This window comes from Phyllostomus hastatus, unplaced genomic scaffold (genome assembly GCF_019186645.2).
Source record: "Phyllostomus hastatus isolate PE091 unplaced genomic scaffold, TTU_PhHast_1.1 phas_scaffold_385, whole genome shotgun sequence".
NCBI classification, from domain to species: Eukaryota; Metazoa; Chordata; class Mammalia; order Chiroptera; family Phyllostomidae; genus Phyllostomus; species Phyllostomus hastatus.
The window spans coordinates 7,164,552-7,192,490 of record NW_025334026.1 but is presented as its reverse complement, the minus strand read 5'-3'; the positions used below and the strand labels follow the sequence as shown (position 1 = coordinate 7,192,490).

The 27,939-nt window shown below is 39.3% G+C and overlaps 1 protein-coding gene and 1 pseudogene across 2 annotated transcripts in view; both read right to left on the bottom strand.

The window, feature by feature from the left end:
* Nucleotides 1-1,067: 1,067 nt before the first annotated feature.
* The window catches only part of LOC123806386 (CGRP receptor component), a 35,648-nt gene continuing 8,776 nt past the window's right edge, over nt 1,068-27,939 (bottom strand). Inside the window, exons 2-6 of one of the 2 annotated variants that reach the window (XM_045819489.1) lie at nt 26,925-26,961; nt 25,078-25,176; nt 21,958-22,052; nt 8,275-8,332; nt 1,068-3,016 (exon numbers count right to left, since the gene is read on the bottom strand). In XM_045819489.1, coding sequence (XP_045675445.1) covers nt 2,867-3,016; nt 8,275-8,332; nt 21,958-22,052; nt 25,078-25,176; nt 26,925-26,961 — 439 coding nt within the window. In that variant the 3' untranslated portion in view covers nt 1,068-2,866. Of the gene's footprint in view, nt 3,017-5,727; nt 5,948-8,274; nt 8,333-21,957; nt 22,053-25,077; nt 25,177-26,924; nt 26,962-27,939 lie in introns of those variants that run through there. The other variant, XM_045819490.1, reaches the window with a different exon arrangement.
* LOC123806271 lies at nt 9,320-10,932 on the bottom strand (annotated as a pseudogene).

The window sequence follows — 27,939 nt, the reverse complement described above, 5'->3', positions numbered from 1 at the left end:
CCCCATTCCACGTGCCTAAGAATTCTCCTAGCTTCTTACTATCCTGTCTCACATTCAGGAACATGAACAGTCATTGTTGGTTTTGGCTCTCAGCTCTATTTTCTGACTACCCTGCCTGCTCCCTTTCCCATTCTCTGGCTCTGGCGATTAGTGAGGACATCTCAAGATTTTTCTCTTGCCATGCTGCAGAGCCTGCCCCAGGTTTCCTCAGTGCTATCTCTCCTCCAGTGACTGAACTGGGTTTCAGCCTCCATGTTTGGGATAAAATTTAACTGTCAACTACACATTCAATACCTCTTACAGAGGCCAAGAACAACATGTAGACGGACACACTGATACAGAGAGAGCTGATCAGATCACTGGAGAGAGGCGGGGAGGGCTGTAGGAGGAAGCTGTCAGAGGCAATGGTAAACAGTCAAGGATGGTATTGGCTGACAAGCTGAAAGCCTCCAGAGTGCATGGAATTATGGGCCAGATATGAAATAAAAGGGCTCTCTCTGGGGTTCTGGCTAACTCTCTTCCTCCAGGACACCTGGATGATCATGCTGCAGCTGCTGTATTTACCAGTGGACGTATTTTGTATGGGAAGGAACTTGGGCACAGCCCAGGAACGGGCTGGCCTGACAGAGGGTGGTAGGGTTATTCTTCTTTGGGTGTTCTAGAGGGGACGACCTCTGCAGCTGAGGCCCGCCATTCTTTCAAAATTGCGTAGCTTTTGTATCGTATGTTGTTTTAGTTTGTAAAATAACCCTACAGAAACAAGATCATTAAAACTAACAGGGGAAATGACAGAAGAACTCAGGTGTTACAGAGTTGAGCCTTAACTGACAGGCCTAAGTGACTAATGCAGGTGGAAAGCTGCTGTTCCAAAACCATGAAACTTTTGAATGAAGACTCCTCTCTATCACCAAACCTTTGCCTCCAGGATTTTGCCTAGAGGGCAGTGGAGGGCTGCAGGACCCCAATGGCTGTTTGGTAACAATACTTCTTTTCTTTTTAAAGAATAAAACAATCACATGGTCAAAAACTAAAACCATATAGAAAGTACAAAATTAAAAACTCCCAAATTCCTTGTGTAAATTATGACTTTTCACTTCCAAAATGTTTATTACTAAATGCAACAGGAATATTACACAAAATGTTTCTAATGAAAGATGAGCATTCCGGACCCTGTGTGGTTTAATCAGAAAATGAGGCTACATTCAGATCCCAAATATAAAAACTAAAAACCTTTCTGAATTTCAACACACAATTTAGATCTAAGTAGACTGAATTCTTAAAAAATCACATTTTACACTTTAAGTCAGATTTCATTTCTATCCATTGAAAAGCAAACTCTTCAAAGATTTATAAAAATAATACAAGTTGGCAGTCACCTGGAAACAACTTATTATTAAATAGATTAAGCCCTAAATCCTTCAAGTAAAAAAATCTAACACACTCAGGGTTAAGATGAAACAATAATACATGGGCATATGTATGCCTTGACTAATAAAAAATCAATAGCCCGGGGGTAAAACTCCTACTGCTGCAGAAAGATTTCAAAATAAATGACTTGTAATTTCAATGTTGCCTATAAACAGATTTCCCTGAATCCTTAGATAATAAGGTCAAGACTGACATAATTACAACTGGGAGAGGGGAGGAGGTAAAGAAAATGAAAACCTAGAAATGACAAGGGAGTGGGAAGTAATCCAATTAATATCAGCATTGAAAATATATAATCTATAACAAAGCAAGTGCCAATTTGGAAAATTAGTGTCTATGGGCATTTTCTTCCTCAAATAGGGTGCCAAGTGAATGTGAGAAGTTAAGATTTTTTTTCAATATTCCTAGGACCAAAGGCAACCACATATCTGGAGCTACTAAACTCTCCAAGGCTTGAATATTAACAAGCTCTTCACACGGTAATTATCTTAATATTTTTAATTTTAAAAAACTAAAACAACTCTGCAACAGCCAACTAATTCAAATTCTTATTAATCCACCACTAGTTCTTACATATTCTATGAAAAGGGGTACATAATTATGCCCTTTTTAAAGATGTAAATAATTTATCCTTTGTGCAAATGAAGCTCACAAAGTCTTAACAAGAGGCACCTGCCCAGGGCAAGAAACTGAGGGTAGTCAGAAAGGCAACCGACACTGCATTTCTGCTGCCAGTCATTCAGTGTGAAGTGCCTCTTTTCGACTGGAATGAGCTGTGCCCAAACATTTAAGACTAAACTGTGAACTTGTAGACAAAGCCCGTGCCATTACAGGAAAAGGGCCTTTAGACCTGAGGATAGTTGGCCAGACCTGTTCTTGTCTTACCTCTACTGTGTCTGAGGAAAAGGTTCCTCTAAGGTGAGCCAAGTTTGGTGGCTCACTTAAACTGGAGCTGCTGGGGGAGTTTCTAGCCAGCTCGCTGCATTCTCCTAACTCACTTCTTATCCCAACAGCACTCTGTGCCCCTGCTTGGGAAGTTCCTAGGGAAGTAGATGAAACTAATTAGTAGGACACAGCCCATCAAAGGCAACGCAAGTATGTTACTAGCTGTGTAAAAAGACTCTCCCACAGTTGTGGCAAAGGCCAAAGAAGAAATATTTTTACCACAGAGGGTTCCACAGCCATTGTCCTCTTTGACTGTGTCCTCCTTTAGCTCTCTGCCCTGACAACCTCAGCCTGTCTTCACTGTGTTTCTTCTCCCCGAGGCTAAGTATTTCTTTTCAGCTTATTTTTGAGAAAGGCTTATTTTTTGTGATTTACCCAACTAATGGTGAAATCAGGTCTGTTGGGGGAGAGGGTGAAACTAAACAATCTTCTGTCTGAAAAATGGCTGCTGGGCCTTTGGACTTCGTGAGACACTCAGGCCAGCTGTACCCTTCTATGCTGAGTCCTCTTCATCCATTGTCACATCATGGTTGGCACTTTTCTGCTGCTCCGCGTCCGGCCCTGCAGGCAGGATGCTTGTGACAGTGTGGAGGAGCGCTTCGATCTGCTCCTCTGTGAGCCGTTCTTCACTCTCTTCCACCATCTGCCAGAGGAAAGAAAAGCCTCCAGGGGTTACAAATGAGCCTCCTAGGCTGGGCCACCCCATGTTGGTCCCAGTCCCAGCCCAGCCTCTTAGCACAGAGCTGAGGGCCTGGTTCCTGAGCCACGTCAGGTCACTAGGTCCTCCCCATCTTTGCTCCACAAGAGGGAGTAGCTAGCTCAAATTTCAGGGTAACTGAAGTTTGCAATTGCTCAAAATAGGTCAGGGAAAAGAGAGAGTTGCAGGTTAGCATTTTTCTTTAAAGAAAAAGAACACCCTAACAGTTCTATTCCTATATACACATGTGAATATGTTGTATATGCAAAGAAAACACCTCTGGGGAGTGAAATGATGCTTTATATACCGTGTATTTCACAAGTTCATCTGTAACTTATAAACCATATCAACAACTCATCTGATGACTGCCCACTATGTGCCAAGTGGTTTATGTATTTTTTCCAATCCTCATTAACCCCACCACTAACAGCTCTTTAGGGAGCTTATGTGCCTGGTATGGCGCCTTACACTTCATATCCATTACTTCTTTTATCCTCACAACAATCCTGGCAAAGGGGCAAACCAAGAACTCCAAGTCAGGCCGACCCAACTCTAACACACACCACTTGGCTGTAGTCGCCTCCTGAGAATGCGGAACAGGAGTCTGGTGAGTGACGGCTGGAAAGCAATCACACGCGCCTCATCAAAGGTCTCCTTGAAGCCTGGTTTCCGACATGGTCCTGGAAATCTGAACACACAGACGACAGCCACAACCACGAGCCAGTTTTCTAAGCTTCACCTCTCTAATTCTCAATATGTTAGTGAACACAAACACATCAGCCCTCCTTTCAGAAGTACGCAGACAGCCAAGTTGTTTAACCAGATTCATTTCGTGGCATGCGCTATTACAAACAGCTCTCTCAGCTACAGGTGTCCAGCGTCCTATTCTATGGCACTTCCCACAGCAACCTCTGACATCTGGCAACTAAAACCAAAAGGAATTCTAGAAAGAAACCTCAGCAGATTTAAGTAAAGAAAGATGACGAGCTAGGCTTAACAATCCTGAAATCAGTCTAGTCTACTGCCTCACTTTACAAATAACAGTATAGAAACTAAAGAAGTCAGATGACACATCCAAAATCATACTGCAAACTCTGGACGAAACACTGGTCTCTTCATTTGTCAGCACAAAAATGTCACCACAACTAGAGAGTAATCCTGGGTGTTCCTGGGTGAGGAAGATTCTGAGTGAACCAATGAAGCTACCTCCCATTATGCTGTGAAAAAAAAATGTCCATTTTCTAAAGATTCAAAGGCTCAATAAAGTGTAAATTCTCTACTGAAGAAGAAAAAAATCCCTCAAAGCCCATTTTAAAATCAGACATGCAAAATCAGGGCCTATAAAAGACAATGATCTAACACAGACTCCCTCCCAAGAATGAAGCAGGAGGAAGAAGGGATATAACCAATCTGATTTCACCCTGAGAAAGGATGACCTCCATCTAAGAGAAGAATGTCTCCCCAGTTTAGGAATAACTGGCATATGCAGTTGCTGACGACGGTTTCCTGCCTCAGGAAAGAGGCCGAAGGAGGTCTGAACTAGTGTTACAGCAGTGATGACCTCCCACCAGGGTTTGTATAGTGCTCCACAGTTTACAGGGGGTTTTCCCGGAATCACTGCCACCCAGAGGTTCTCCAGAACGCCACCCATAAAGTCAGGACGATGTAGAGATAAATGTAGGCTCAGCATTATGAGGAAATTTAATCTGGGTCCCAGAGCAAGCAGGGGGAAGGTCTTTTGACTTTGCATCCTAGCTCCTCCAGAACACCATGCCGCCCACCACGGGGAGGTTTCTATCTTTTCCTCTCTCAGAGAGGCACAGGGCGAACAGTCCACTGGTTTGAAAGAGCTGGGTTACATGACCTCTAAGAGGCCTTTCTTTGTAGAAAACTACAGGGAAAAAACTTCAACAGGCCACCTTCTTGCCTTCCAGTCTCTGAGTGTGGCAGATGCGACACTAAAATCAAGTGTTAGCAACCTGTGTTCTCGGCAGAGGGCTGATGAGCTTTCTATTTTGCCAAATTCTCCAAGAGCAGCTTTGATTAGCACACAGCCCTCAGGGATAATTATAATCAGGAATTTTTCAACCCAAGATTCCCAGTCACAAAAATAAAACCCAAGCCACATAAGCAAAATGAAATATACACAAAAAGAAGCTTTCAGAAATCAAAAACTTATTAACCCATCTTAGATCACTAGGGTAATTGATAGTAACTATATTATTTACCTTTTCTTCCCAACGCATAAGAAACAGAACCAAAATAAAGAGTGCAAAGCACCATCTCAACATTCTGACACCAAAGGTTTCAAGTTTTTCAGAATATAAAGGCAAATGAAATTTAAAAATCCAAAGTATTTGGAGATGGGTTACCAAAAATGATAAATGTTTCTAATTATCTACGAATACTACATTGATCTTTGACCAGGGGCTGTCAAACTCAGCAGATGAACTACAAAAATGGTTGCTTCTCATTTTAAGCTGCCAGACCTAACCTCCTACTTTCCTCAAATATCTCAAAATCTAATAGTCACTGACACTTCCAGCTGTTCACTTAACCTCTGCAAATTTCAATTTTCTCTAATATAAAATGAAAGTAATGTGTATGGTCAGGACCACACAAAAAGATACATTACAATGTTTTGTAAGTTATAAAACTATATAATTCAAGACATTTTAATCACTAAATTATACAAGGCATAGACAGTAGTGCTGTTCAGGAGAGCGGCCTGTGAGACCATGGGGTTCACTGTCCTATCTTCAGACAGAAGGCTCAAGAGGGGATGGCAGAGTCACAGAGGCTGGGTGGCTTCCTCATTTCTGCCCAGACAGCAGGCTGTGGGTCTGAGGATTGCAACAAATCATTGCTGAGGTATACCTGAAAAAGAAGTGCCTCAGCCTCAAAACCTGAATACTAACAAATGGTAGGTGCAGGGATTACTTCTGGACCCAGGGGACATAAATGGTTGTAAGGTTAACATGGGGAAAGTCTCAAGTCCTCTGCAGTTTCCACTCTATGTGAAAACCTAATTTCTTATCCCACTCTGGTGAGAAGAGATACTGTTACAAGCTTTGGTAAATGATTTGCTATCTTTTACTACCAAATACTAGGCCAGGAAAAACCTAGCTATGAAATGGTCCAACTACTGGGAAGCAACATACGCAATTTTTACCAAGGACAGGAAAAGACAGTGAAGAGTCGAGGGTATCCCACACATATTTTTCTGCAACAGCACATGGTTTGGAGGGACAGTGAGACTTCTAAATCACACAGACCCACATCAGCCACTCACTAGCCAAGACTATGGTGAGGCCACCAAGGTGACATATACAAAGCCCCCAGCACCATTTCTGGCATACAGTAGGCACTCTTAACAGCAGCTAATCTTACCAAGTAACCAAAGAGCTTTCTACAGGCTTTGGGATGAGGTCGCACTAATCCTCCCCATCTCTTCTCCATCTGTCATGCAGCCATGAATAACATATGTTGCCGATTAAAGTTGGAGGAGGCAGGACATGGGATCTTTAACCCAGAGGGAAAGGGATTAGTTTCATGCTGTTCTGTTTGTTTTTTCTCTTTTCTAAGTTGAGTCTCCAACACAGTCAAAAGCATAAGAATAAAGAGGGTCCCAAAAGGAATCTTTATGTGTCCTAAAGGCCAGTTACCCAGAAAGGCACCCTTTGTGGGAGAAACTTTTCTAATTTTGATTATATTTTGAAAGGCAGAAACAACATCACAAAGACAATATGTTTTAGTCAGAAATTAAAAGCCCCATGACCCTTTAAAGAAAGGGGTTTTTTGTTTGTCTGTTTGTTTGTTTGTTTGTTTTTAAATAACTCTAAAGATCACAGATATTTTTGGCCATTTTCTTCCACACTTTTCTGAAGGAAATTTGACAAAGAGCTAAATACTTCTAAAACTGACTTTGGAAACAGTTTTATTCTCATTTTATTAATTCTCCAGCCAAAACTGTTGGGTTTTTTTTAAGATTTTATTTATTTACTTTTAGAGAGAGGGGGAGGGAGGGAGAAAGAAACATCAGTGTGCAAGAGATACATCGATTGTCACCCCTTGCATGCCCCCAACTGGGGACCTGGTCCTGCAGCCTAAGCATGTGCCCTGACCAGGGACTGAACTAGTGATCCTTCGGTTTGCCTGCAGGCAGGCACTCAATTCACTGAGCCACACCAGCCAGGGGAGCCAAAGTTTTTATTGGCAGTTAAATGGACTGCCTAATGTTTGTAGCTTAATCACGCTCTTTGCTCTGTACAACCAAAGGGACTACCGCAGCATGCCCACACAGCAACCACTCCGTTTGTATCACCGGACGTCATTTCATAATCTCCTTATACCATCTCAACTTTCTACCCCACCTGCCTCCCACAATTTTGAAGCTGTATGCTATGACTACAATATAGACTGTCTGAGTCATGGGGTGCCTCTGAATGGTTTTATGCAGAAAAATAAACAAATCTGTGGTTTTAGAAAGTGAGCTCTGATAGTGGTGCAGACGATGGACTGGAGGGATGCAGACCAGAGGCACGGAGAATGGTGAGAGGATAACTGCACGGGCGGAGATGGGGAGCGATGACAGGAGTAATGCAGTGCGGATGGGAAGGAAGTCTAAGAGCAGACAGGAGCACTAGGACCTAGGGACTAACCAAATATGAGGTAAAAGGAAGAGAATGATTTCCAGGTTTCTGGCTTAGGAGACTGGGCCAGGAGGGTGAAGGAGAAAGAGAGCATGGGGTAAAGTGCACATATGCTCCATTAACAACAACAAAAAAAAATCCAGAAGAGTAGGTCAGAGGGTAGGAGTGGGGGGAGATGAACTCCACCAGTCATGTTGAGTATAATGCTTTTAAGCAACATCTGGGTTGGCAATAACCCTACAGGGAAGCGATGGCCAGGAGCGTGTAGGACATCGGGTGAGACAAAGAGCCACCAAATCATAGGCCTAAACCTTATAGAAGGAATTAAATTTCCTCCAGTCTTCTACTTCACCTAAGTCCATACTAAGAAGGATCACATTGGTGAGGCTTCCTTTCACTTAATGGAGTGATCTGGCAGTCTTTTCAAGGTATGTCAGTTCCTGCCTGGTCTGCTGTCAGTCTTTAAACCACCCTTTCTACATGTCAAACCCAGAAACCACACCCCCCTGCCCGCGCACACACACACACCAAGTTCAGGCCTCCTTCACTCACCAGCTGGATCTCAACAGCAGTCATAGGCCTGTGATTCAGCAGCTGTAGTTTTTCAGCTCTGTAAAAAAAAAAAAAAGTACAAAGCACTTAAAACTCTCACACCCCTAAGGATCTTGATTCTTTACCAAGATGTTTACAGTTTGTCACATAGGAAGACAACCTATGAGGAGGGTCCAAAAGCACCCCCCGTTTTTACCTGAGGAGGTGCAAAGGCAGAAGAAAAAGGGGTCTGTGCTTTGACATAGAGGGAATTTCAGAGAATCCTTTGAAAGATTAGTTAAACAATGACAAATGGAGAGAAGCGCAAGGACAGAAGGAAATTCATCTTTGAAGGGCTTTCTGTCATGCACCATTAATTCACGGGAGACCGGGGAGAGGGAACGGAAGACTAGGGTTGAGGGTGGGGTGTGGGGCCAACGATGGAAAGGAAAAGGCAGACAACTAATATGTTTTGTTTAAAACAAGTGATATAAATCAAATACTTAACAGAGATTAATAAAAATCAATCAGAACAATTTGGCAACTTTAACTCTTAGATCAAAGTTCCTTCCAACCTTAATTTGATGGCTGTTTCCTCCCCATTCACATTATAAATGTATACTTGCCCTACCTCAAAATGCTCTGAGGTACTACCATTACACGGTTCCTGATTAAGTTTGAGAAGTACCTGAAAGTTTGGGCACCTGAAGACACCCGACAACATATGTATAAACTGCAACTTCAGGAAATAAAGAACAAACTGACTGACCAGAGAGGTGGGAGTAATCGGGGAAAGAAGGAGAAGGGTCAAGTCAAGGAACATGTACAGAGGACCCATGGACAAAAACAATGGGTGGGGGTGGGAGGGAGGATTGCATGTGAAAGTTGGGGGGTAGGTAGGGCAGGGAGAGTAATGGGGGAAAAATGTGGACAACTCTAATTGAACAATAAAATAAAAAAAAACAAACAAACTGCAATTTCAGGTTAATAAAACTAAATCGGTTATATTGTGAGACATGCTGAAGTTATAGGATGTCTTTCCTGGCACAGTGGTGGCCTTGGTTCCTTACCACATGGTGTAGCCACCATCTAGGCTGCCCATGAAGAAGTCTCCCTTCCACTGAGTTCCAAGGACACTGGCTGCCTGCATGACTGCAAGCTGAGCAGCACTGGGAGGGCGTCCTGGCGGCAGAGGCAGAATGCTGCCAGCAGCAGCCCCAGCTCCAAATCAGGCACTGCGTCATACCCTCCTTCCACCAGCACTGTTGAACCAGGTGGGTGGATGGAACCAAGCAGATAATAAGTCATGGGGATTGTGAAACCTAAAGGGCCAAAAGCCACAGATTGGGCCGGGGGAAGATCTAGTGACGTGCCAGAAAAAAGAGGCCATGGGTGCCCAAAGTTCAGATGATAGAGTACGCAGGTGAAGCATCAGGGTAGAGTCTGAGGAAGAAGCAGGGTCTGAGGGTACACTGAATTCCCGGAAGGCTATGCAGGGTAAGCTGGCTATGTTGGATAATGACCTTTGCTGTTGGTGGCTGCGGGTCCAGTTTGGCTCAGTGTCGAAGAAAAGGGCAGGTTCTGGAAGGAGACTGGAACATGTTTACGGACTAAGAGGACAAGCACGCGGAGAGGCTGAATTATCTAAGGGAAAAACCCTTACAGAAACAGAAGTCCAAAGTTTCATCAAAGGGGGCTCATGTTCTACTGAGAACACAGCAAAGCGGAAAGAAAAAGCAAATTTGAGGCAACATGAGGGAACTGAGTCCACTTTAGATAGTTTTCTCAGTGAAGCAGAAGTAAAGTCACCATCTGAGAGGTGTGGACGTGAGGAGGGTTAACAGGACTACAAGCTGCAGAGATCAGGTGAAGGGACTAGCAATTGTCATCAAGTGGTTTTGAAGGCCCAACTGAGGTGGAAAACATGAATCCTTGCTCAAAACAAAATTATTCATTTTAACCACCATCACCCAACAATATAAATAAAGAACAGTAATAGAGAAAAGATATAGCTGAATAAATGGACATCTTGGCTACAAATCAATTAAACCAATGGAACTTTGTCCAACAGTCATTATTCTGCCAGGCTCTGAACTGCTGCAACTGTTCCCAGTTACAAAAAGGATCTTGTAAGACTTCGAGCAACAAAAACATTCATAGCTGCTCCCTGAAAAGCACAATGCAGAATCAAACCAACCAAGCAAGTCCTCTGCTCCTACACCAAGATGCTAAGCACTCAAGTAAAATCATACAGCCACATGTACTGCAGGCTCAACTTTTTTTGGGGGGTGGGGGTTTGACTTCATAACCAAGCCTATTTTTATTGTCTCTACTTTCTTCCCTTCACCTCCCAATTCAATGCACTTTTAGCTCCTGCCCCAGCTAATCCCCAAAACTGTTTCACTAAAGGGCCCAGTGGCCTCCACATTGACAACTCTAGTGGATGCTTCTCTGTCCTGCCTCTGTGTATCTAGCATTGCTTAGAACTATCTACTCTTGTGACTTCCACACCACCATTATTTCCCAATTCTCTTATCTTTCTGACTATTCCTCTTTCACCTCTTTCTAGGTTTTCTTTTTTTTCTGCTTGCCTCGGTAGCATTTCCATGGTGCCACCTTTCATCCTCATTCAAAACTCACAATTTTATCTGCTACTATAAGTTTTAATGAAGAATCCATGTTTTCATGCTTTGCAAGTTGAGCTCCAGACCTCTGTAACCAAATTCCATCTAGACAGCTCTGACACACGTGACAAACCACACATCCCAAAGCAATATGACTACACCTCCCAACAAGCCCCTCTTCTCTCTGTACTTCTCACCTTATTAAGAGCTGAACACTCGAGCCAGAAACCTGAGGGCCATCTTTGACTCCTCCCTCTCAGCCACTGTCCATATAAAGTCACAAAAATATTAGTGACTCTTTTTTTCCCCCAAGATATCTGCCCCTCCTCACCATTTCTACCAGCCACTTCAATTCTGTCACTTTTTCAATCTATCCTAACTCTACAAGTATATTTTAAATAAGATGTAAATCTGGTCATTTTATTATCCTGCTTATAATCCTCCCACTCTCCATAGGGTTTGGTATGATCTTCAACTTCCTAGGTTCAGCCTCCAGAACCCACTGAAGTTCAGTCTTTGTCAGTCTATCTAGGTTTATATGCCTTCATTTGCCCTAAGCACTCATATCTCGAGTACAGTCGCCCCCACCCTCGACCCTTATCTGCAGTTTTGCTTTCCAAGGTTCACTTACCCTCAGTCAACCACAGTCCAAAAATATTAACTAGAAAATTCCAGAAATAACCAATTTATAAGTTTTGAATGGCACACCATTCTGAGTATGTGGTGAAATACCACAACACCCAACACTACCCTGCCTAGGACGTGAATCATCCCTCTGTCCCATGTATCCATGCTGTACATACATCACAATAAGGTATTTTGACAGAGAGAGAGACCACATTTACATAACTTTTATTCAGTGTATTGTTATAACTGTTCTATTTTATTACTAGTTATTAAAAAGCTCTAGTGAGATATTCAGATATAAAAATTAAAGAGCACATCAACAGTGTCTATTATAAATCTGATTCCTGTCGTAAACTGCACTGGCTAAGCAAAAGATGGTCCAGGTACTGATGGTGGTATGCGGCAAGCAGTCGCCTGGATAACAGACACTGAGGCCAAATGAATTCCAATGGGCTACAATGGTTGGCTACCTCCTGGAGGAGCCAGGCTCCAGTCACAGTGGAAGAAGCCTGCTGGCCCCCTCTAGTGTTTAGTTGTAGAAAACCACTGCCCGTAGCTTTGCTTGTGACAGTCATGAATAACCTATGAACACATTAATCTGCTCCAGGAAATCAACCATTTAATTAAAAGTGGCCAAGTGGCTCAGTTGGTTGAAGTATCATCCCATGCACCAAAAAGGTGAATTCCCAGTCAGGGCACAAGCCTAGGTTGCAGACCAAGTCCCCAGTTGAGGGGCATGTGAGAGGCAACTGATCAATGTTTCTCTCTCTTTCTTTGTTTCTCCCTTCCCTTCTCTCTAAATATAAATAAATAAAATCTTTGAAAACCTGTATATGTGTGTACTATTGGTGGGAATGTACAATAAATTGGTGAAGCCACTATGGAAAACAATATGAAGATTCCTCATAAAATTAAAAACAGAACCACCATATGATCCAGCAATTCCATTTTTGGGTATTTATCTCAAGAAAATAAAAACACTAACTTGAAAAGATACATGTACCCCTATGTTCACTGCAGCATTATTGGTAACAGCCCAAATATGAAAAATTGACTTTTCTACATATATATGTGCATATATATATAAAAATTAATATTATCCAGCCATAAAAATATCGTATAATCTCTCTTACACTTGGAATCTATAAATAAATAAATAAATAAATAAATAAAACAAAAAGACTCAAGCTCATAGATACAGAGAAAAGATGAGTGGTTGCCAGAGGTAGGTGAGGTAGGAAAGTGGGAAAGTGGATTAAAAAAAAAAAAGCAATTAAAAATTTCATATAAAAAGGTAAAGGAACAGAAAAGCCGAGGCAATTCTGAAAAAGAAAAATAAAGTTGAAGAATTCGTATTATTTGATCTCAACATTTACTGTAAAGCTGCAATGATCAAGACAATGTGGTACTGGCAGAAGGGTAGATACACAGATGAGTGGAACAGAATATGGAATCAATAAACAGACTCAGATTTCTTACAAAACTACAAAAGCAATTAAAGAGAGAAAGGATAGTCTTTCCAACAAACAGTGCTGAAAGAGTACAGAATCTATACATAACCAAAAAGTGAATCTCAACCCCATTTCACACTGTAGCCCCAAAATTAACTTAAAATGGATCATTTCTAGAAGAAAACATAAGAGAAAATCTTTGTGATCTTCGGTATGATCACAAAACAGGGATGCACAAATGAAAACAAAAGATCAGTGTGACTTCATCGAAATTAAAATCTTCTGCCCTGAGAAAGACAGTATTAAGAGAATGAAAAGACAACCAGAGATTAAATATTTGCAAATTATACACTGAACTAAGGACTTATATCCACAATATATAAAGAACTCTCAAAACTCAGAAATAGCCTGGCTGGGTAGTTCAGTTGTTGGAGCATTGTCCTGTATACCAAAAAGGCTAAGAGTTAGATTCCTGGTCTTAAGGCACACAGGAGGACCAATCTATGTTTCTCTCTCCAACCCCTCCTCCCCCTGCTTTCTCTCTCTCTAAAATCAATAAACATATCCTCAGGTGAGAACTTTTTAAAATTCAGAAATAAATAAAAAAGGGCAAAATATCTGAATAGACACCTTATCAAAGAATACAAACAAAATAAGAATAAGAAAATGTTCAACATTACTGATTATTATGGAAATACAAATTAAAATCACAATGAGATACCACCTCAAACCAGTAAGAACTAAAATAAAAAATACTAAAAATACCAAGTATTGGTATTTTTATAGTATTGGTATTTTATAGTATTGGTATTTTTAAGTATTGATGAGGATATAGAGTAAGTGGAACTCTTTTATATTGCTAGGGCAAATGCAAAATGATGCAGTCATTTTAGGAAAGAGTTTGGCAGTTTCTTAAAGAGTTCAACTGATGTATGACTCAACAACCACACCCAGGAGAAAGAAAACTTATGTTTTCACAAAAACCTGTATAAGATGTTTATAGTCGCTTTATTCATAACTGCCAAAAACTAGAATTATCTCAAATATCTTTCAACTGGTGATTGAATAAACTAACTGCAGTACCTCCATACAATGGAACACTACTCAGCAAATAAAATGCAATAAACCACTAATATATGCAACAACGTGGGTGAAATCTCAAATGCATTAGGCTAAGTGAAAGAAGCCCCATTCAAAAGGCTATGTACTACAGTCCCATTTACATGACTTTCTGGAATGGGCAAACTATAGGAAAAGAAAACAGATCATTTGCCGGGCACTGGGTATAGGGGTAGGGATTAATTACAAAACGATAGGTAATATCTGAGGGTGATGGAACTGTTCTGCAGTTACTTGTACGTTAATGACATAAAACTTTGAAAAAAATATTTATATCAGTCCAGTGTCAACTCAAATTTCTAGGGTGAAATATTCCCTTGCTTGGCTATTGGAAGGGAATAGTTCTGTTCTTTTTCCCCAGAAGAAAGAGCTCCTTCTCAGTGCCCAGGCAAGGACATCCAAAGGGCCCAGCGGGTCCACCATCTCTTTTCTTTAATTGAATTTATTGGGGTGACATTGGTTAATAAAATTATATAGGTTTCAGGTATACAATGATACAATACATCATCTGTATATTTCATTGTGTATTCACCACCCCAAGTCTCCTTCCATCACCATTTATTCCCCCCCTTTATCCTCTTCTACCTCCTCCCCCCTCTTCTCCTCTATTAATCACAATGCTGTTATGGATCCACTATCTTGATACACAAACTTACCAGCTTTCTCAGAAAAACTACAGAACACTTTGGTTAAGATGAAAGAGTTCACTGTTGGATTACTGCTTACTATATGCCTGATTTGGGGCATGTTTATAACTAATCTGAGACTCAGTTCACTCATCTGTAAACAAGGGGTTGGCTGTCAGGATTAAGTGAGGCAGTGTACATAAAAACCAGCCAAAACCTTAATTCTCCTACACTCACACGCTCTCTTCTCACCTCTCCTTTCCTTCATGTTCTATAGGAACATTTCCATTGGAAGTTCGCCTATTTTTCAGAGCTAACCTCTAATTTCCGAACCATTTGATTATATGCACTTCTAAAAAAAAACGTTTTCAGCTACAGGATAAGACCAGGCACCCCTGACTACTTCAAACATCACAAATATTAACCGTACAGGTTGGACCTAAAACAGGCAACAAAGCCACACCACCACTGGGGATTCAGCTACCACTCTTTCCATTGTAAACATAACCTGCTGCAAGCCTGTTTTTATCAGCATTAAAGACTGTGACAATGGTCAAAAAACATTCAGACTAAAATAACTTCAATCCTCTACACCTCTGGTGCTCTCACAAGTTCACCTTTCCTCCATCTTGGCCTTCTCCATTAAAATTGTTTGCAAGTGCCCTCTTTGGGTGGCTCGGATTTTTGGGCAACATCCCATGAAGCAAAAAGTCGCAGGTTTGTTTCCTGATCAAGGCATGTATCTGGGTTGTGAGTTCAGTCCCTGGTCGGGCATGAACAACAGGCAACTGAATGATGTTTCTCTCCCTTTCTCACTCCCTTATCCTCTCTCTCAAAATAAATAAATAAAATCTTTTTAAAAGTAAAGTGTTTGGAAGCTTCAGCCTGCTTTTTCTGACAGCCTGTCCTATGGATTTAAGACTTCCCTAGACAACCCCTACAATCGCATGGGCCAAATTCTTATAATAAATGTCTTACTATATATATAAAAAAGTGGAGAAAAAAATAACTCAATGAGGTGGTAGATTGATTTACTGGGGTTATAGGGAATGAAATTAATTCATCATAACAGGTAGAATAACAGTGCTTTATCATTCAGGAATCAAAAGCAAAGACAGCTAAAAAGAAAAAATTATACAATTAAACATAAAGTAATAAACTCAAGAAGATATCCCTGCTGGCAGTAGAGTCTGTGTAGTAGCAGCAGTCCATTAGGTTTCTGTAAGAATTAAAATTAAATGAGAGCCCAGGCTGGGAAGCTCAGTTGGTTGGAGAGTCGTGCTGATTCACAAGGGTTGGGGGTTCCACACTGGTCAGGGCACATACATGGATCAACCAAACATTGAATAAATGAGTGAAACAACAAATCACTGTTTCTCTCTCACCCTCCCTCCCTTCCTGTCTCTCACAAAAATCAATCAATCAATCAACTAATCATTAAATGAGAATGTTAAATGTATGGAACCCTAAATGGACTCCATAAATGGAAGTTACTGTCATTGTAATGTGGAGACATGAAACCTCCCTGATTCAATTTCATATAATTTATACTGGCTTTCAGTAAGGGAAGATCTTCTGTTATCCACTCCAACTTTTCACGTAAATCCTCCATAAAGCTTATAATATACTAAAGATCAAGAATGACTTTGGGTAACAATAATCTTCCCCCCAAAATATATACATGTGGTCCTAACCATGTATATGTAACACACAACTTGTAAAGACTAAATGATCAGGAAATAGAAAATGTGAACAGATCTACTCTAGACTAGTAAGGAGACTCTAAATTAATGTTCTAAAATCTCATAATAAAGAAAGCCCAGCACCAGATGGTTTTACAGGTGAATTCTAACAAACATTTAAGAAGAATTAACACCAATCCTTTTTAAGCTCATCCAAAATAAAGAGGGAATACTCCCTAACTCATTCTATGAGGCCAAGATTGCCCTCTGTCATAAAGTCAGACAGAGATACTACAAAAAGCTACAGACCAATATCCCTTATAAATATTAACACAAAATTCTCAAAAAAAAAAAATACTAGCACGTTAAAGGACTATATATGATAACCAAGTGGGATTTATTCATGGAATCCAAGGATGGCTCAACATATAAAAATCAATCAATGTAACATACATGGAAAAAATGAAGGAAAAAATGCACATAATTATCTCAATTGATGCAGAGAAAGCATGCAGCACAATTCAACACCATTTCATTTTAAAATATGCACAAACTAGAAATAGAGGGAAACTACTGTAACATAATAAAGACCATATATGAAAAACCACAGCTAATATCATAATGTTGAAAGGTTAGAAGCTTCTCCTCTAAGATCAACGAGACAAGGATGTCTGCTTTCACCATTTCTATTCAACATGGTAGTGGAAGTTCTAGCCAGAACAATTATGTTGAGAACCGCCCTGCCTGGTATCAGAAGCTGTAACCCCCGCCTAAGCTAAGGGAACGCCCTTGGAACCGAAAACCAGCAAGGAGACAAGCTTATCTCCCTGACAGGAGCACTGCTTCTGCTCCTTCATACCTCACCCTGCCTGGACCCCAATGCTTGGTCCGTTAGCCAATGACGGGTAAGATTCCCCAAGGGGAGAACGGCCTAAGACAGGCACGTTCAATCAATCGTAGGAAGCCCCAAAAAAAGGACTTTGGGGGCTACAGCAAAAGGGGGTGATGGACTCTCACCCTTTGGCTTTGACAAAGCCCGAGTCCTCCTGCTCCTCAAGAAAATCTCTTAATCTCTTGGCTGCCTTACTTCCCTTGCTCCACCTAAGCCTGAGACAATGACAGGGTGGTGCCACCCTGTGCTGGAATGGGCGGGTTCCCTGGGTGATCAGGCCTAAGAAAGAACATGTAATTTCCTGTGAAACCTTCTTTGTTTAGAATGCTCTCAGTTAAATGAGAAGGGTCCAAGGAGGAAGTTAGTTTGTTCCTTAAAGTCTTACAGCTCTTTGACCCTGACTCAAAATAGACCCTCAGAGTTCCTTGTTACCTATTGTTTGATCCTTACTTCCTCACAATGAGTAAGTGTGCTTTACCTGAATTCTTATGCAAAATGAACCCAATAAAAGCCGGTTTGGACGGTAAATTGGCACGCTCCCCTCTAGAGGGGGTGGCTGTTCCGTCCCTACTTCTCCACAGAAACTGGTCTGTCTCTGTACATGTTTTTTCTCACGTTTCGAAAAGCCATCTGCAGCGTTCCATAATCACTGCTGGCCGGTGACCCCCGCATCACAATTAGACAAGAAAAAGAAATAAAAGGCATCTAAATTGGAAAGGAGGCAATAAAATTGTCTCTCTTTACAGACAACATGATCCTGTATGAAGAAATGACAGTGAGAACTAATAATTTCGTCAAAGTTACAAGATACAAACTTGGCATGCAAATTGTGTGGTTTCTATATACTGACAATGAGCAATCTGAAAAAGTTAAGAATACAATTCCATTTACATTTATTTAGGACTGAACATAACAAATGAGGTAAAAGAATTGTACACTGAAAACTATAAAATGTTGCTGAAAGAAATTAAAGAAGGTATAAACAAATGGGAAGACAGCCTCTGTTGGTGGACTGGAAGACCAAATATTTTTAAGATGTCAACACTATCCAAAGCAATATGCAGATTCAATGCAACCCCTGTCAAAATCCCAAAGGCATTTTTTGCAAAAATAGAAAAATTCATCCTAAAATTCATCTGGAATTACAAGGGCCCCAAAATAGCCTTGAAAAAAGAACGAGGTTGGATGTCTCACACTTCCTGACTTCGATACTTACTACAAAGCTACAGTAATCAGCACTGGCCAGTGTGGCCTAGTTGATTGGAGCATCATCCCATAAACCAGAAGGCTGTGGGCTTGATTCCCCATCAAGGCACATGCCTAGGTTGCAGGTTTAGTCCCTGGTCTGGGCACATACAAGAGGCAAATGATTGATCTTTCTCACATAAATGTTTCTCTCCCTCTCTCTCCCTCCCTTCCTCTATCTCTAAAACAAGTGGGCATGTCTTCAGGTGAGGATAATAAATAAATAAATGAAAAGCTACAGTAACCAAGCAGTGTAGTACTAGAATAAAGACAGACATACAAACCAATGGAATAAAGAGCCCAGAAACAAACACTCACATATATGGTCAATGATATTCAACAAAGCTGCCAAGACCATCTAGTGTATAAGGACAATCTTCAATAAATAGCACTGGTAAAAATGGATATCCACATGAAAAAGAATGACAGTGGATCCTTTCCCTACACGACACACAAAAATTAATTCAAAATTGACCTACTGCCCAAACAAAAGATATAAAAGTACAAAACTCTCAGAAGAAAACATAGGGGAAAAGACAGATGACACTGGATTTGACAGTAATTTCTTGGATGTTACACGAAAGGCACAGAGAACAAAAAAAAAATAGATGACTTGGACTTCAAAATTTTAAATGTGCATCAAAAGACACTAGCAATAGAGTAAACAGGATACCCACAGAACAGGAGAAAAATATTTTCAGATTATATATCTGACAGGGATTAAGATCCAGACTCCAAAAATTCAACAAGAAAAAAAGAGGCAACCCAATTCAAACATGGGCAAAGGGCTTTGAACAAACATTTTTCCAAATAAGATTATGAATAGCCAATAAGCACATGAAAAGACGCTCAACATCACCAATCATTAAGGAAATGCAAAAGAGGCCCTGGCCAGGTAGCTCAGCTGGTTAGAGCACAATCCAACAGGACAAGGTTGCAGGTTCGATCCCCAGTCAGAGCACATACAAGAGTCAAGCAGTAAATGCATAAATAACAAATTAACATTTCTCTCCCTGTCTCAAATCAATCAATTAGTAAGAAGAAAGTGCAAAACAAAACCACAATGAGATACCATTTCATGCCCATTAAGATAGCTATTATAAAAAAAAAAACAAGAGTTGATGAGGATGTGGAGAAACTGAAACCTTAACACAGTGCTGTGGGAATGTAAAATGGTACTACTATGAAAAACAATATTGCAGTTCCTCAAAAAATTAATAATAGAATTATTGTATGCTCCAGCAATTTGACTTCTAGCTATATACACAAAAGAACTGAAAGCTGAATCTCAAAGATAATTGTAAACTTATGTTCATAGCAGCATCATTATTCACAACAGCCAAAAGGTGAAAGCAACCTAAGTGTACATCAATGAAAAAAGAGATAAGCAAAATGTGGTATAAACAAAAAATGGAATACTCTACAATCTTCCAAAGGAAGAGAAATCTGACACATACAAGATACAAGCTACAAGATAGATGAACCTTAAAGACATAATGCTAAATGAAATAAGCCAGACACAAAAGTACAAATACTATATGATTCCCACATATGAGGTCAAATTCATGAGACAGAAAGTAGACCAGTGATTGCCAGGGGCTTGAGGGTAGGAAATATGAGGAGTTATTGTTTAATTCACTCTGTGGCAATGATGGTTGTATAAAACGTGAATATACCTAATGTCACTGAATTTCACACTTAAAAATGGTTAAAATGGTAAATATATACATATGTAAAAAATAATATTCAGATATTTTTTAGATGTTATTTATTTATTTTTAGAGAGGGGAGGGAGGAAGAGAGAGAGAAATACATTGACTGGTTGCGTCTTGCATACGCCCAACTGGGGACCTGGCCCATAACCCAGGCATGTGCCCTGATTGGGAATAGAACCGATGACCTTCCAGTTTGCAGGCTGATGCCCAATCCACTGAGCCACACCAGCCAGGTTTAGATATTTTTAAAAAGACAATTACTGTGTGATTCCACTTATTGGAGGTATCTAGAGTAGTCAAATTCATAGAAACAGAAAATGAAATTATGGTTGTCAGGAGCTAGGGTAACAGGGAAATGGAGAATTGTTTAATTGATATAAAGTTTAAGTTCTACAAGATTAAAAAGATCTGGATATTGGCTGCACAGCAATGTAAATATATTCAACATTAATAAACTGTAGATTTAAATGTTAAGATGATAAATTCTATTTTATTTTATTTTAAATTTTTATTTACTGATTTTAGAGAGAAAGGAAGGGAGGAAGTCAGACAGAAGAGAGACAGAGAGATTGAGAGCAACATCGATTTGTTGTTCCACTTATTTATGTATTCAATGGTTGATTCTTGTATGTGCCCTGACCAGGGAGGGATCAAACCCACAACCTAGACATATCAGAATAGTGCTCTAACCAACTGAGCTACCTGGCCAGAGCTAAGATGGTAAATTTTATATTCTGTGCATTTTATAATTAAAAATAAGACAAACTATATATACACACCCACACTCATAATTTCACACACATATATGTACACACATATATGTACACACATTTAAAAGATATTTGTCTTCAGGTTTCATCTGGAGAAGAGAAACAAGGAGCGTGCACTCAGTTCACTGACAGCATATCAACTGTGTGCCTGAAATAGCACCAAGAGATTCCTCCTAAAGAAAATTATTGGTTATCCTGAATGAAATGACAAAAATTTTTAGAATTTATCAGTTCTGGTATTAATTCTAAAAGGCTAGGGGTAGTTTTCTTCTCAAGTCAAATCTTTATCTAATTCTCAATAATTTTAATTCCTACAAGCTTACCGTATTCAAGAAAGCCACCAAGAAAAATAATTGGGCACTAGAAGAATAGACATTATCAAGCCATTTTTGCCCTAACCAAACCCAAATATCAAATGACTTAATTGACTGACTTTATAAACAGTCAGTTTAATTAAACAGCAGTTTAATTTGTGAACCATATTTTTCAACCAATTTGATCTGAATGCTGAGAGATGGGACAGGTCATAGAACTGGGACTCCAAAAAACAATCTCTAAGATTAAAAACCCCACTATGTTCTGTTGCTGTCTCAAGAAGGATATTGAAGTCTCAGTGTCTCATCTATAATACCATAATATTACTTTAAAAGAGCACACTGAGGCCCTGACTGAGTAGCTCAGTTGCTTAGAGTGCTGTCCTGATATGCCAAGGTTCTGGGTTCAATCCCCAGTCACAGCACATACAAGAATCAACCAATAAATGAATAAGTGGAACAACACAAATCAATGTGTGTGTGTGTCTTTCACTAAAATCAACTAAAAAAAGAAAGTACATTGAGGGTTAATTAAACTTCAAAACCCAACTAAGTGTAAAAATACAGTTGCTGAGGGTGGCTTTTGTAAATTATTTTCATTATGTGTCACTTTTCCTACTTAGGATTATTTTTACTTACTTGGTCAACTTGTGGCTTTTCATTGCTGTGAGAAATTCCCTGACAATCTCAGGACTCTGGTGCCTGCATGGTGTTTTTGATATGTATTTTAATGTCTAAAAAAAAGGAAAAAGCAAGTTTGAATTAGAAAAAGGGAAAGTAATGGCTATAATTTAGTATCCTAAAATTGTGATTCAAAAATCTTTTATAAAACAAATGCCTTCAGGAGACTCAATCTTAATATTCTAGGAATTCTTCAAAAAAGAGAAGCAACAGCCTGAACAGGAAAAATGATTAATGAAAGCTTAGAAGAAAACTTTTCTGATCTTAAAAAGAAAAAATGTAATCTGATAATTGCATTATCATACTTCAGACAATTTTTTTAAATACAAGAAACCCAAAGAATAAAACAACCATGAATCCCTATGGGTATAAATGACTGAATAAATAGATAAAAAGTAACAACTCTTTATTACAGAAGAATCCTAACTATGAAACATGAAAGAAATGAGGGAAATAAGTCACCATTAGGCAGTCCCACCCTAGTACCAATTACTGCAGGAAAGACCTACCAATGAATGCTAAAATTAATGGGCAAAGGCTTAAGGAGAAATTGGGTATTTACATGGCCTCAGCATCTTCCCCCAAATTTTTATCAGTTACTGTGATGGTTTTAACATATGTCCTCAAGTTCCTTGATATCCCTCACTTCAAGAGGTAAAGCCTAATCCTTTTCCCTTTGAATATGGGCTGGACTTGGTGACTCCTTTCTAACAGATTATGGAAATGGACAAACAGCAACTTTACAGTGGAGAACCCAGGTAGGCAGCACCTTAACCAAGTGATCAAATAGGATCAGTAATAAGACCCTGATACCATGTACCCTGTACTACCTATATGATATTTTTCCCCCAAAGCCATTAATTTCAATCTAGTCATGAACCAATATGACATAGCAGAATCAAGGGACTTCCTACAAAATACCTGACCAGTACTCTTCAGAAGTGCCAAGGTCATGGAACACAAGGAAAGACTAAGGACCTGTTACAGACGAGAAGATACTGAGGAAACATGTTAACTAAATACAAAATGGTGTGCTGGACTGGATCCTCGAACAGGGAAAAAAAAAGGGTATTAGTGGGAAAACTGGGAAATTTTAAATAAAATCTTTTGTTTAGTTTAATAATATGTACCAATGTTAATTTCTTAGTTTTAATAATTGTATCATGGTTCTGTAAGATTTACATAGGGAAAACTAGAGGAAGGGTACATGGGAACTCTCACCACCATCTCTGTAACTCTTCCATAAAAACAAAATTATTTCAGCCCTGGCTGGTGTGGCTCAGTGGACTGAGCACCGCCTGAGAACCAAAGGGTCACTGGTTCAATTCCCAGTCAGGTCACATGCCTGGGTTGCAGGCCAAGTCCCTAGTTGGGGGCATGCGAGAGGCAACCACACACTGATGTTTCTCTCCACTCTTTCTCCCTCCCTTTCCCTAAAAATAAATAAGTAAAATCTTTAAAAGTAAAAAATAAAAATCAAAGAAGAAAATTATTTCAAAATAAAAGAGTTTTATTTATTTTTTAAAGGGAACCACACCTAGACATAATGTGAGAGGAATTTCAAACCTGAAAAATAATCAGTAACCTCAGCATCCAAGTAAAGAATCTCTCAAAAGTGCAAACATCATTTTGGTCTCACACTCCTCCAGAACAACAAATACAAACAGATCAAGCAATACATATCGAGCCCTGCAGAATAAAAGCTGAACCCGAGAATTCCATATTCAAATGAGTGATTATTCACATTAAGAACATTAGACATATATTCTCAGGTATAAAATGCCTCAAAACATTTAGTACCACAATAACTGTCCATAAGGCACATGAATTAAAAGAACCTAAGGAGTAGCAATGAGTTTAAACTGATTAAAAGTACTTGACAGTTTTAATTTTTGTTTATCAAACTAATTACCAACAAATATTCTTCTTCTTTGAAAGAGATGAACTATATAATATAAAAGAACGTGAGTGAATGACAGGGTTTTAAATACATGATTAAATGAACATTAACTGAGTGAGGAGGAATGGTGACAAAAGTGCTAAAAGATAAATTAAAGAAATTAAAATCAAATCCTCTACAGAGACAAAATCAGAACAGAAAAGAAATAACAAGAAAACAAATTAAAATGACAGATACAAAATCAGACATCACCTATAACAAATATAATGGCTTAAACTTTTTTTTACGGAGGAAGCATTAAGATGAAGAGAATGCAGCAAAATGTTCCCTAGAAATCAAGATTATGAATTACTTTTGTTGTCTTAATGCTTTTTGGTACATTCTAAGTTTTCTAGAAAAGTAACACTTTTGTGTAATAAAGAATTTGGCACTGCCCAGAGAAAAGGTCTGGCCTTTGACCTCAGCTTCTAGGAGGTAATCTCTAGTCTCTTGGAATGTTATAGCTATTACAATAGGAGTATCTTTGTCTTAAGCCTTAGATTACTGGACAGTCTCAACAATGTGATTTACTACTGGGCTTTGGGTCATACAGTATCACTCAGCCTGGAGGCTGAGATGAACTACGTGGGTAATTAATCATTCAGTAATGCTTGTTAATATAGCCCCAGTAAAATCTCCAGACACTGAGGCTCAGCTGAGCTTCCCCAGTTAGCAACATTCTGTGCATATTGTCACATACAATCACATTAAGAGAACAATGGAAATTCTGTATTTGACATTTCTCCCTAAATCTGCCCTATTTGCTTCTTCCCTTGACTAATTTTACTTTATACTCTCTCCCAATAATAAATAGTAACTGTGAATACATTAGCTTGCAGTGAGTTCTGTGAGTACTTCTAGAAAATTACTGAATCTGAGGGTGGCCTTGGGATCCCTGATTTGAAATTGGTGTTAAAAGTAAGGACAGTTTTAGAGACTATTTCCTCTAATTGTATAGTTGGCTAACCCTTGCAATTGGCCAAACTCTTTCCACTTTCATAAACAGAATAAAAACGGGGTTATAGTACAACTATTCAAATCAGGTAATAGCAATCTTGATTTGGTGGCGAGTCATCAGCAGACTACAACGACGCCCCTCAATGGTGGTTCAGGGAGAGCCTCCAGTAGCCTAGGCTTACTTCATAGGTGATAGTATTCAAATTCTGTTGCCCAGAACTGTGTTTATTCTTTCCACTTTCTTTACGCTGCTCTTTCAGATCAGTTAGTAACTGGAACACCTAGGAAGAGATATATAAAAGATTTTTATAGAGGAGTTTGAGAAATGTATCTATTTCAAGGTCAATAATTTTGAAACTAAATAAAATAGTACCTCTTTTCTTCCCACAAGCCCTCCCCCAGCAACTGTTGCATTATAGCAAATATCAATCATGAAGTATATGACAATTTAAAAATGTTCTTTTATCCACATTAAATATTCAAATGCATTAATTTACTTAAAATAGTTAAAATGTTTCCTATCAATATATACCATATCTCTGGTTGCCACAGACCTCAAAAATATTTTGATTATTTAAAAGTAAATTTTCCTAAAATAAATAATCTTTTTAAAAAGCACATTCTAGTCCTGCCTGGAGTAGCTCAGTGGATTGAGCGCGGGCTGCGAACCAAAGTATCGCAGGTTCGATTCCCAGTCAGGGTACATGCCTGGGTTGCAGGCCATGACCCCCAGCAATTGCACATTGATGTTTCTCTCTATCTCCCTCCCTTCCCTCTCTAAAAATAAATAAATAAAATCTTAAAAATAAAAGCACATTCTACTTCTCTAATATGAAAATCTAGTATAATTTATTTTGGGAAAGACAAATTATGAGGCAAGTGCTAAAATATAGTTTACCAATAATAATAATAATGATGACGATGAAGGAAAAAATGCTATAGAACTTCATAAATAAATTTTCCCCACAAGGGAGAAACATATGTACATTAGTATTAAGGAGGATGTGGGAAGTATATCTCTTTCCTGTTTCAGAGATAGCACCAGAGGACTGAAGGAAGTATAGATTCATAGACCATTACTAGATACAATGCAATTCCTTACCTGTCATTTTCCAAAATAATGGCATGAGACCCAATTAATGCAATCAATGTTTCTTCAGTACATAAAACACCCAAACACTTAGCAGAGACTACACTGGAGGTTCCTAAAAGCCAATGGCTTGACCAGCAACCATTTAAGATGAATCTTCAGGAAGAGAGGAATATGGCCAACTGTGTTAACTCTACCACCTTCTATACATATCACACAGTGGAGACCTAAATCTCCTACAAGTCTTTGAGTTTAGCCTTTGACATATGAAAAATTGACAACAAATGTATGTATGCATTGTTCTTTCTACACCTGGAATTAACCTACCAGCTGGTTCTGCTAGTACCAAACAAGATCCAGGCAAAATGCAAGGCAGGCAACAATGTTATATCTCCCCTCTCACTAACCTCTTTCTCTCTTTCCTCCCTTTCCCCAGCAACCCAACCCTCAAGCCCCCAAATCCCCAATCTATTAGTTCCTACTAAATTATTCATACTGGTGAGTCAACTAAGCTCTCACTTTCAAAATGAAGATTTTAATATTTATGAGACTAGGATGAAAATCGAAATGACATACAAAAGTATTTTATGGGTAAAGAGTGGTAATTTAAGAAAAAGTATATATACATTTTAATAGAAAATTGGCTGACAGAAACAGTTCCAAAATACATGCTTCCATCCCATGGAGGCATCCCAAATGAAGATCTAAAATTTTCAGATTACAGGAAGGTTGCCTATACACTAAAGTCTTCCCAGCTTTCCTGAATTACTGTACTTTACCAGGCTTAGACTATTCCAAGGTTCACCAGATGATGTCATCTGTCCTATTTTAAAGTGGAAAATCTAAGTCAATTCAGTCATTTCTAACCACAAATAATTCAATAATCTTCAGAAGCAAAGAACAAACTATCAGAGAGGAAAATACTTCAAAGCTACCTACCTCATAGTTACTGAGCAGTGCAGAATTGGCATCCTTCCTGCAAAAGAAAAGTAAATTATCATAGTCTGGGCTCATAACCTTGTGTGTTAATTAAATATCTGTGAAGTAACTTCTCTGTTAAAATTCAGCAGTCCAGTTCAAGGATTTTGGAACTACAACCTTACGGGAAATGTCCTAAGTCCTAGCTGGTAATGGACAATTTCAGGGTATACCTTCCTTTTTGCAGCCATGGTGGATCACACATCCATCACCAGGTAGGTGATTAAAATACTCTATTTATCTCTAAACTATGCAGACAGAAGTTAAGAGAAGTCAGACATCAGAGGGCAGTTAGCTACAGGAAGAACACTGGGGTTTGGGGATCAATGAACAGTGTGAGGGTGCTGGAAATTAACTGTAGAAACAGTGCTATCTCATTCCACAGCCATGACCTCTTCCCAGTACCATCTGCCTTCCACCAACTATTAACTCGGGTCCTCCTGCTGAATCACAGGAAATGGGATCCTTAACACCAGCATCACCGCTGGGAATTCCAGCAATGTCAGAGATCCTGCAGGTCTCCACAGAGCTACAACAAAGAAGGACATCTACCCCAGTTCAACAGGTACAGTTCACATGTCAAGCAGCAGTCAAAACCTGGCACCACGTGTAACAATTAATCAAACTGAAATGTTGTATTTCATTTACGAATGAGCACAGCAATGTGAGTTGCATTAAATGATAATTGATCCATTCTATAATGCCATATCAGAAAGTTCTATATTTGCTTTTAATAGTCTGAAGGAAGTCTACTATGATAATTATGCAGTTTTTAGATCAGACAAATCTAGGTTCATATTATGGCTCAGCTACTTATATGATTGATAAATGAGTCATACGAGTTTTAGTGAGTTAATAATCCCTCTAGGCTTCCCTGTCTTAAAAAAAAAAAAATGTCCCTGGCCAGGTAGCTCAGTGGGTTACAGCATTGTCCCCTATACACTAAGGTTGCAGGTTCAACCCCAGTCAGGACACA